General features: G+C 34.6%; 1 protein-coding gene across 1 annotated transcript; it reads right to left on the bottom strand.

Moving 5' to 3' along the window:
- Positions 1 to 2541: 2541 nt before the first annotated feature.
- LOC121238843 (transcription initiation factor IIB) lies at positions 2542 to 9599 on the bottom strand. The gene is made up of 7 exons (XM_041135898.1): positions 9166 to 9599; positions 7760 to 7784; positions 4777 to 4906; positions 4565 to 4695; positions 4172 to 4260; positions 3307 to 3383; positions 2542 to 3226 (listed from the first exon to the last, which is right to left on the bottom strand). Exons 1-7 carry the CDS (start codon positions 9516 to 9518, stop codon positions 3093 to 3095), a joined length of 939 nt encoding a protein of 312 aa, XP_040991832.1. The 5' UTR covers positions 9519 to 9599; the 3' UTR covers positions 2542 to 3092.
- Positions 9600 to 11764: the final 2165 nt, after the last annotated feature.

An 11764-nucleotide genomic window follows, 5' to 3' on the forward strand; every position in this document is an offset into this window, starting at 1 on the left:
TGAAACTTTTCTTTCGCCAAGTGGGAAGCTGACACAGCTTTGAGGGAACCATATATACCTCTCTCTTGGCTTGCCATTTCATGAAGATATTCTTGAAACCACTATATGAGATTTATTATACATCAATTACTATTCACACTCATTCTCTATATCTATAACTTTTTTATAGATTGTAGGAATGTTTTTCATAAAGTATACGAGAGTGTTTTTTATAAGGTGTAAAGTGTAAGGTGATGAGAATAATTTTTTCTAATATATATATATATATATATATATATATATATATATATATATATATATATATATATATATGGTGGTGCCCAAAAACTCTAGAGAGGTTTTGGATTGAGAAAAAGAAAATCTTTAGCAACGCATTGAATAGTCTTAAAGTTGAGTGCGAGTTTCAAACGAAAAAAGGCGAATAATAATAGAGATGATCAGGATGAAAACCTTTATGAATGGCCTATGGGAATTAAATTTAAAAATAATAATATCATCTATTTCATTTTTCTAAAGCTCTTTTTCGACTAGCTAGGCAACTTTTAGTTTTAAGTTACTTTAATTGCAATAAAAATAATTCATTAAGCAACCTAACTGACTTTCTCTATGATCCCTTTCTTTTAGGACGAGTAGATCAGTAGTATAAAAGGATATATAGAGTTCGATCGAACAAGTACTAGTGGGGGATAAAGTTTTATTCGAACACGAATTGAACTCATCAAGTTTATCATCAAGTTATACTTTTACTTTTACGAATGATTCGTTTAATTTTAGACGAGTTTGAACTTGTTCAGTACAAGTTACTTAATTTTGAAAAAATTAATTAATTATATGATATATTATGATTTTATCTAGAAAATTTTATAGACCAACTATGATTTTTAGTATCTTTCTATAGTTTATATATATATATATATAGAGAGAGAGAGAGAGAGAGGAAAATCTGATTGTAAGAGGATTTGCACACCAATACGCTCACCAATATTAAGGTAGAAATGTAGATTTTAATGAAACGGTACAGATTTGAAAATAAATATTTGACAAAATAATCTACGTCAACATTAATGCACCGATTGATTCGCGAATCTGCTTGCACGTAGAATAGTTATATATATATATCATTAATAACATTCATAACTATGAGCAGCCCTAACTAGACGGCTAGCTAGGAATGCCTACTCCTTTAATTAGAGAAATTAATTTTCTTAATGAAAAAAAGGCTTTTCATTAACTGGATGACATATTCTGTACCAAATCTATTTAATTTCTGTAGTAAAGAAAATAAATTGATAGCATGTAGCTGAAATTTTTCTTAAAATAATTGATTTAAAACCCCCAACCCCCCTTTTTCCCCTAGGTTAGGCAAGAAATCAGTTCCAATTTTGGGCACTATGAACACATTTTATTTTGAACTTCAAGCTGGAATATTATCTCCTCTCTTTGTGATGAGAGGAAAATACTAAAAATCACAGTTCAACAAAGAAATCATTATTACCACATTCTGTTTCTTTATTTCATTACAAACAAATAAAATCAGAGGTACTATACTTGCATATAGAGACCAAAAGGCCATATCACCTCTTGTACCCAATATTGCATGCAAATCCAGTGGATTCCTACTTCACAAAAGCATTATCTTCCTGAAAATTAAAGGTAATTCTCTTCGTGCATAAGCAGAAATTAGTCTCAGTAAGTCAGTATCATCTTGGTGTCCGTTTTGTATACAAATGAAAACAATAAGGGGGAAAAAAACTATACCAATCCACTACATGGCCAGGACAAGCAACTCAAATGCCTTTGCAAAGGCCAATTATGGTAATATCAGGAAGGGACTCAGACGGATTGAGAGTGTTGGTTATTTGCTAGAGGCACGCTCGACACCCACTCAAGCGAAGAACTAAGTTTTGCCATTTAGGATTTCTAACACCGTTTTCACTATGAAGATGTAATGTTTGTTCTTTTGTGAGAGTGAACAAAAGAAGCAAGGGTGTGAGAGCATATTGAGAGATTGAAAAAAATCTTAAGAGAGTGAGAGTTAAGATCGTGTGAGTAGAATGATACTCTTGTAACTCATGGTGTGTGGTTGTAATTTCCTCTAGAATAAAATCCCTTACAGCTCTGTGGACGTAGACACTTTGCCGAACTACGTTAATTTTGTGTCGTGTGATTGTTTGCTTTATTTGTTTGCCATCGTTGCTTTCACAACAAAGAGATCCATCCATGTATATTGGGACCCGGTATGGTATATCACCGAGGAGCAAGTACACACAAGTAGAAACCAATTTTGATAATTCAGATAATGCAATATCATATTGAGTCATATGTATATGAGGATTATAGTTCCTGATTAAAGCCTTGCCTCATTGGGGGGCTTAAAAAGTTGTTCTCAAATTATTCATCTTGCTTCACAAAATCACAATCAGCTGCTTGTACATGAGTAAAGCACCATTCTGCCATTGAACTTTCCCATATTTTTCTCCCATTGCTTTCAAGGCATGAGAAGGAAATAAGATCGAACAAATCAGGAAAAACAAGAGATAATAACACTCTGTAAAGCCACCCAACTCCATGAAATTAGATTTCAACGAGCAAACATGAATCTCCAATTCAATCCCATTGTTTGACATGAATTTTTGAAGCTGTTTACAGTGCCTCTAAATTTTGTACAATGACATTCATCATCGCATCAGCTACAACAAAGGAAGAACTAGATACAAGAGTCTTGCTATAACCACTCCCCCACACCTACCAAATTACAAGAAAAGGAGAACTACATACAATTGCCAATTTGCCATGCTCTTGAGCTTTTCCCTTCCCCCAAGTTAAAAGGCTTACTTTCACATCCCAACCCAAGTGTTTCATACCCAACACTACAGAGTCCAACGAAACAAAAAGGAAAGTAATCTAACGGCATCAGCTGACAAAAGCAAATTAGCATTCTGGCTCGATGACAACTACTTTGACAGCGACTACATAATTGGGAAATACAAGTTAGAGGGCTGATAATCTAAGAAGTTCTTCCACGTCCAAAATAGCAGCATCATCTTACTAAAAGGTGCTGCCGCAAAACATGCAACTGGTGTTGATATATTCTATGGGCTGCAGAGGTTTCGGAGGTCTTCCTCCTTGGCATACCAACTTGGTATTAGTCTTGTAGCATAGGGATAAAGGTCCTTGTAGGAATTTCTGATGGTCCCTTCAGCAACCCCTGTAGCAACCGATATGTCTGCACCCACAGTGCTTCAATGTTTGTAACCTCTGTCGAGTTAGGAGATACCAGGAGTAATATTAATTTACTTTTCTAACCTTTCAGAAGTTTCTTGTCATCAGATAGCTGAGTTATTATATAAATTACGGCTGCTGCAACAGATATTGGGCTTCTCCTGCAAAAGAACCCAAAAGGCCATGGTTTATGGTTTCTTAATGCTTTCTAAAAGCCATCTAATTATCATACTTAAATCTCAATGAATATCTGAAATTCTGCAAATCCAACGTTTTAACTTCAGAGAAAGTAAAAAATAACCCCTCACAATACTGTCTAGTGCAGCTACAAATTTGTTTAGGACTGGTTTAAAATCTTGTATCACAATTAAAAAGAAATCGAGGATTTTTTTTGTTAAGGAATTTTGACTTCCTATCAACTGGTATTTTGTTTATTTATAGACTTTTAAAAGTACTGTTCAGTAAACTTGGTGACCATTAAATGTGATTTGAAGCTGCACTCATGTGAACTAAACAAAAAAAATACCATAAACTATGGTATTGGACGTGGTATAGAGAACACTCAGACGAGACAGGTTCTAAGACTTTCAGTTGCATTACCAATATCAGTCAATATCCAAGCAACACCAACTGGCTTACCACCTATAACGTCTTCCATACAGTTATAGGAGCCTTGTCTATATAACCAAGTACATTTATCTTCGTATAAAAGCAACCTCCCATTGTTAAATACTAGTGTAATAATTCGGCACAGCACACAGGCTCCATATCATTAACATACCAATTGAGCAAATCTAGATAGAAAAGAACTATTGAGAGACATAAATTTACATACCAATTGGCATACCAGTTGAGCAAATACAGATAGAAAGGAATGACTAAGAGAACATACTGAAAAGCCTTTTAACATCTGCAAAATTCTAGAGCAGAGAAAAAAAATCAGAACTACCTTATATCAAGCTCTTCAGATTCCTGTACAGCTTCTTGAGCAGCCTTAACTGCTTGATTATTCATGCCAAGATGGGAACAAAAACGTCTCTGTATATATAAAAATGGGATTGATTTCAATGCTTTTGTTAGAAAATTCTTAAGACATATTTAGAAAATAAAGACGTGACAGATAAAGCCATTGGTAGGTTATGACATGAAGGAGGGCAATGCTAGCAGCCTTTGCCAAGTCAGCAACTTCCACTCAACAATCAGTGGGCATCAAGCATTATGCGCAGGGCCAAATACATGTATATGTTGCATGGAGCATGAGGAGACCCCACAGGTTAAGGTGACACCCCTTGATTGGTGGGTGCTTAGCACTCCTCTACAGCGTGTAACTTGACAAACTCACCAGAAAGTCCCCAGCATGTATGGTTCCCATTTCCATGGATTGGCCCATCTCTACTTCAAGTTGCTTCACAATATACTCTTTTGCACGACCAATTTCCTTCTTTGTGGCTCCATTAGCAACGGAACAAATTTCTGATCAGAAAACACATTCAGGGACTCCCATACACAGAAATAAGTTACCGATACAAAATTCTCAAGAGATTATATACACACCTTTTACAGTCCGGGGCTTGTCTTCTTGACGGCATGCAATATAGAGGCAAGCAGCCAAAATGGCATCCTGATTCCTTCCTCTCAGAGGTTTTTGATCTTCTACTTTCTTATATATTTCATTTGCTCGATCCTAAATCAAAATTACACAATATATCAAGAATGAACCAAAACACTTTTTTTTATAAGGAAGAATGAACCAAAACAATTCAAAACTAGAGAGAACAGAGATTCAATCTAGCATGCTAAATATGAGATGTATAATTTTAAAAATATAACATACTGAAATATTATTCGTCCCAAAAAAAAAAAGACAAGACTATTAGGCAAAACATATTTGGATTATCTATAATTAGGCAGGTTCTTGGTGGGTCGCTTTGCATTAAGGAAAGATCCTTCTGGACCATTACGGTATTTTCAGACTGTTCTTGGGGATGTACAAAGATTCTCAAACTAGGGAATTATGCTAGAGCTTTTCTACATAATGCAGTTGGGAATGGAGAAATTATTTATCTTTGGCATGACTAGTGGCATCCATTAAGTGTCCCTCATAAAAACAAATTTGGATCTAGGGCTGTCATTGTTTCAGAAAGCCATATGGAAGCTAAACTTTCATGCGGTTCGGTTAATAAACAATGGGTAGGAGGCCTGCATATCAGAGTACATAGTGATAATTCAGAGTCTTCTTCCTTCTATTCAGCTAGGTAATTTTGATAAACCTGGTTGGCTTCCTTTTAAATTCTGCTAGTTTATTACTTCCGATACTTGGGAAGGCTATTAAATTTAAATTGCCAGAATTCTTTGGTGGAAACTTTTCTGTATCTCATGTGCAATTCCAAAGCAAACTTTTCTATTTTGGTGGAAAATAAAAAATACTCTCTACTCAAGATAGATTCATGCAATGCGGGTATACATGGATTCCTAGTGTATTTTGTAGAAATTGCATTGAAGGTACAGATAATCTCTATACAAAACGGGTATGGAGAGAAGTAAGGAGAAAGTGTTTGAGGGACAAGCCAGTAACTGATTGGAGATTGAAGAATCTGTAAGGTAAAAGTATGGGAGCTGTAATATGCAAACTTGCATTGGGAGCTGTAGTATATCATGTCTGGATATGGAGGAATTGCAGGATATATGGAGGCCAACCTAGTCACAAACAAAGCATCTTGAAAATCATCTCACAGGATCTAAATAATTTGGTAGCCTTTAAAAATGGTTTTAAGAGGTGAGTAAGGGGTGCTTCTTAGCAGCCCAGGAACAGAGATTCCGACCAACACTATCTGTACTTAGCAAAAGAGTCTTTGCAGATTTGTAGTTTATGTTAGGAGTGTTTGTTATACTCTCTGGTATGTTGTTTTTGACCTTGTATTGCTAAAGATGCTATGTATTGAACTGTATTGCTATTGATGGAATGATCCGTTCACCCAAAAAATATGGAAGGTGAATCATATGCAACTTGTAAGTTGCAGATTATCTTCCATCTCTCTACAGGCTGGCAAGGGATCAAAATGTTGCTTTGGCAGATTATCTTCAATGTACGGATAATAATATTTTATGGAATGTTGACTTTATTAGAAATCTAAATAACTGGGAAGTTAATGTCGTTTCAGATTTTTTGGGAAGGATTTATAATTCAAAAGTGATGCAGGGAAGAGAGGATAGGCTATTGTGGGACTATGCAGGAAATTTCAGGTTTTCAGTCAGTTCTTATTATTAGGTGTTTAATTGTCATTCTGGCTGTGTATTTCCATGAAAAAGCATTTGGAGGGTGAAGGTACCTACTAAGGTGGTGTTCTTCAATTGGCTGGTTGCTCTAGGGAAAGTATTGACTACAGATAATCTTAGAAAACGTGGTTTGTGTATAGCTGATTGGTGTGTCGAGTGCAAGAAGGATGGAGAATCTGTAAATCATCTCTTTTTATATTGTGAGGTGGCAAACTCTTTGTGATTGGACAGGTTTGTTTTGGCTGATGCCTAAGGAAGTAGTGGAGCTTCTTGCATGTTGGCGCGGTTGAGAGGTGAGGAAAGATGTTGCTGCCAGGTAGAGAATGATTCCTTCGTGTTAGTGTGGTGTCTATGGCTGGAAAGAAATGGGAGATGTTTTGAAGACAAGGAGTGCTATTTTGAAGATCTTCGAAACTTTTTCTTTTATACTTTGAGTTTGTGGGCTAAGATCTTTGTAAGGAATGATGATAATGATGATAAGTGTAAGTTGCAGATTACACTTATGTTACATTCTCTCTCTATGCAGTAACACTGATGCCATATCTATATGTGTGCATTTGCACAGGTTCCTAATACTATCTTATACAATTGCACATCTGCAACAGAATTACAGCGCTAATTTTCACGTCAAAAACTGTGACTGCCAACTGTACAAGCATCTGTTTTCCAATAATTGCCTTTGCTGTGATTAAAAATTGATAGATAGAATCGGACTACGAACAAAATTACATAAACAGGATAGTGTCCTTAACCAGAAAACAAATTTACAATTTAGTTTTTACCGACATACCTTTTAACCAAGTATTATTTGATTCTGTTAACAATTAATTCTGAAAGTTTGAACATTTATGAATATTCAGTTTTCTGACCTTCATCAGTTAAGACAGTTTAGAACTGAAATCCTACTAGGAATTCAGATTCCATCTTAATCACTCTTGGTTGGTTGTGACTGAAATCAGAATATGTACAACACCATATAACGTACATGCTTTCTCTTGAAAGACACTCTTTCAACCATTCAACAGCTAGTGAAATGATTGTCTTTCAATAGCCCCATAACAATTGGGTCCTTACATCTCCAAATACACTCAAATGGATCATATGAACATTATACGTGTGAAGCAGCTAAGCACAATACAAGATATATCAAGTTTTTGACATAACCACTCATGATAAAACCCAAACAAAGTAACATAGATATTAGATCACTTTTCAGCATATTGAATTAAGTTAAAACAATCCTCCTTTGTAACCATCATACCTTTATGGTTGCAACAAGTCCCAACCTGAAATAGAGAATTATTCTATCAGTTTTTCTTGGGTGAAGACTTGCATCAGTCAGATATAAAGCTTAGATTTTCAACAATCTCATAGCAATCACCTACTATTGGTATCTCATTTATAGAGATGAGAAAAGTACATTTGATTTGTTCCTTTTCTTTTATGTGATTATGTAATTCTTAAAAATCAAACATCACTTCGTAATCCAGACAAAACATTGCCATAAAACACTAGAAGTGACACTTGAACTCCAGAGTTTTTAGACCATTCAGAGAAAATGAATGTGTTGCCTGAAATAGAAACCAGCTACTTATGCTCTATAGAAACTTAATTCACTTCACTCATAGCCACACCACATATTTCCTTTGCACAAGTTTTTTCTTCTCTCTCTCAGTCTACGTACAAGTCTTTTCATTAACAAACTATTTTATTGACAAAAGTTGGCAATGAAAATAGTAGTTTCAGCTATATTGCAGTTTGCAAATATTCTCAACAGAAAGCAGGAATCTGTTTTCTGCTGAAATAATGGGAATATTAGGTTACAAAGACTGAAGACAGAAAAAGTCTACACTGTTGAATAGCAGAATAGGAATAATTATATAAATCATGAATATCGAATTATGTTTTCCTACCCATATATAGGAAACTCCCACTCAATCAGCCCAAACAGATAAAGAGCCCTACTTGAATAGCATAATGCTTCCTTCTTACAAATAAACAAGACAAAAACACAAAGGACCCACCAAATTTTCTATTCTCTTCCACCACTTTCTCACCCAGCACTCGCAGACACACACAGGCTTAACTTAAAATCAAATAAAAAAGTTGTCTATACTTATCCTCACAGATATGTCCACCTCATAACTTTGTTTCTTAGGAGCTTTAAAAAACTTGTTTATTGGCAAAACCCAGACAATCTAAAACAACGCCCTTCCAGTTTGCGCCTCCAGTACCTCTCACCATCCAAACGTTAAATTAAGAGGCCTCGGTTGAATTTTCTTTGTAATCAGCAAATCTCATCGCCCCGTTTCCTTTTCCCCTTCACCTCTCACTTCCTCCCAACGAAACAAATACAGTCTAGTTCTTTTAAAAATGCATCTCTTTCTTCCCAAAGCATGGCTGAATTCGAAAGTGAAGACAATCACAGAAAAATAAAGGTAAAAAAAAAAAAAAAAAAGCATCCTAGAGAGAGAGAGAGAGAGAGACTGTGATTATATAAAAGTTGCATGAAAAGTTTCAAATTCGAGAAACAAGAAACAAACGTCAATTCTAAAACTTCCTCTCATTTTCCGACTAAACATAAAAGGAACCACCGTAACCAGAGAGAGAGAGAGATAGAGAGAGAGAAGAAGAAGAAGAAGAAGAAGAAGAAGAAGAAGAAGAAACCTGTCGGACATGGTGGCAATGGCCTTGAAAGCCTGAATAAGCGAACGATCCGGATTGGACCCGCGGTTCTGCCAGCGGCCGAGCGAGGAGGAAAAGAAGTCTCCGGAAGCCCCATTGGGCCTAGAAATGACAGTGGAGAGGCCACCGTCCGCAAGCAAGGGGTTTGAGGGGCCACCGACTCGGACGGGATCGTTGTCACCGGATTCATTGGCGAAAGTACGCCACTCGGAGGTCTCGTCGATGGAATGGGCCTCAAGCACAAGGCCGCACTCGGAGCAGACAGTGTCGCCGGCTGAGTGGTCGAACACCACCTCCGTCGCCCGCTTGCAGTCGGGACAGAACAAATCGGTCATGGTTTGGTTTTTTGGGGAAGGGGTGGTGTCTCCCGAAGGAAGGAAGGAAGTGGAACATTATCTTCTTTTTTCCATAGAGAATGATGTCGTTTTGCTCTATGATAAACAATGCTTTGTGGGTCCCGCAACAGATAGTTCCTCAGTTTGTAACTGTCAGTTTGGGCTTTTTCTAGTGCACGTTAATTTTGAATGTAAATTAACTCTTTATTTTTTAGTAAAAAAAAATAAAAAAAATTGGTTAAAAATTGCTCAATGTAAAATATGTGTAAATTATTTAAACTTGTAAAGAAACATTGTGGGAAAATCATAATATTAAAAAAAGTAATTATAATAAACACAAACTCCATATACAATTATTTTATAATTATATGTTAATTGGTGAGTAATTTTATAAAATATAAATTTATTTTTAATGAAATGGTTCAACACTTGTATGGATTGAATATAAAATAGTTGTAAGATATATATATATATATATATATATATATATAAATTTATCGTTTTTTTCTTAATTCATAGAATCGTTGTTGGTGGCCACCGGCCTCTCGATCATAGTCTTAAAATATGAATGGCTTTGTGGATTATGGTACAGATCATAGAAATTAAGGAATATGTTCAATTCATCAATTGCTCAATCCATGCATTGATCTAAATTAAAGATCATGGTAGACGTAGAGAATATGCATGCATGCCCAAATTAAGAACAGTCATGAGAACTAAAGAATTATAACATGATAAATTAATTGGCCTTGATCTCCAACTACTTTTATATATACTAAATGAAAATGCATAAATTTAACATGACATCTTATGATATAGAAGATGTGAGTACTATTATAATCTGAATTCTAAAAAATTACTTGATAATTACTCTAAATTTGAAGTGGGAATTATCTTGCTGAGATAAAATTAGAGGTTTTAATGTTTTAATGGTAGCATATATGCAAATGATCTGAATTTGAAATTGAACTTTGCTACTCATCATCTCACATACTACACACCACACTTATTATTATTATTATTTTTATTTCTGCTAAACTAATTGAATTTTTCTATTCATCATTCCTACACCATATACTTGATAAGGAGAAAAATAAAAAAAATAAAAAATCATGTCTGATATGTGGTGTAGAAATGACGGGTAGAATTTTTCTTTGAAATTATGCTTGAGAAGGTAGAGGATATGGAAACTTTGAGAGAGCTACAACTAATATGTCATATGGAGATCATACCTGACATTATTATAGAAATTAAGTGACTCCATAACGACAATTGAGGTGCTTAAAAGTTTTACATATCTATAAGTGTAGGGAGAAAAATTCTACTCATCATCCTCACACACCATACATAATTTTTTATTTTATTATTTTTCTCTTATCAATATGTGGGTATGGATGATAAGTACTAAAAGAACTCAATTAGCTTAGACAGAATAAAATAAAAAAATAAGAAAAAATAAGAATAAGGGCAGGTTTGGGGGATGGGATGAGATACAAAATTCTCATCTCATATCATCTCATCATTACACCTTTTTCAAATTCTCATACAAAATATAATAAACAACTCAACTTTTTCAAATCTCAATTCACATTTTTCAAATCTCAATACAATAATAATATTAAAACACAATATTTTAAACTCTCAAACAAAACACAAAATTCTCATCTCACTCTCCAAACCTGCCCTTAAGTATGGTGTGTTGTGCGTGGTATGTGAGGATGATGAGTAACAAAACGGATGGAGCATTGTTGGTGGAGGTGAATGAGATGTCTAAATCAATCCATCTGCATGAAAGAAGGGAGCCAAATGTAATTGTCCACTCACTTCATGTGTAAGTGTATTGGCGCCATTGCAAAGAAGTTTGCGGATGTTTTGTGTGTTCGTACTATATATAATTGATTAGGAAAGTTGGTCTAACTCAATTTGAACCTATGATGTAATGTTCTTCTAATTACATTATAATGAAATTTGAAGAGGGTTTTCTATAAAAATAAAAAAAAATAAAAAGGAAAAAAAGAAGAAGAAGAGATATTTATGTTAACTTTAGGTTAATGGTACTATATATAAAGTTATCAGAAATACTAATTAACATATATAACTTCAATCGGCAATCCTAATTTGACCGAATTGAGTCAAATTTATTTAATTCCACATTTTTAATTTCTATATTTTCTTAAATAAAAAATGACATATCAACTATTAATTTTTCTTTAAAAAATTAAAATTTAAAAACTAATTAAAAAAAT

The sequence above is a fragment of the Juglans microcarpa x Juglans regia genome, chromosome 7D, assembly GCF_004785595.1.
Source record: "Juglans microcarpa x Juglans regia isolate MS1-56 chromosome 7D, Jm3101_v1.0, whole genome shotgun sequence".
Taxonomy (NCBI): Eukaryota; Viridiplantae; Streptophyta; class Magnoliopsida; order Fagales; family Juglandaceae; genus Juglans; species Juglans microcarpa x Juglans regia.

Coding starts and splice junctions, on each gene's coding strand:
- LOC121238843 (XM_041135898.1), bottom strand. CDS start 9,518: ATGACCGATTTGTTCTGTCCCGACTGCAAGCGGGCGACGGAGGTGGTG. Junction 4,261..4,564: donor TACATGCTGGGGACTTTCTG/GTGAGTTTGTCA, acceptor TTATATATACAG/AGACGTTTTTGTTCCCATCT. Junction 3,227..3,306: donor TGACAAGAAACTTCTGAAAG/GTTAGAAAAGTA, acceptor CTGTGGGTGCAG/ACATATCGGTTGCTACAGGG.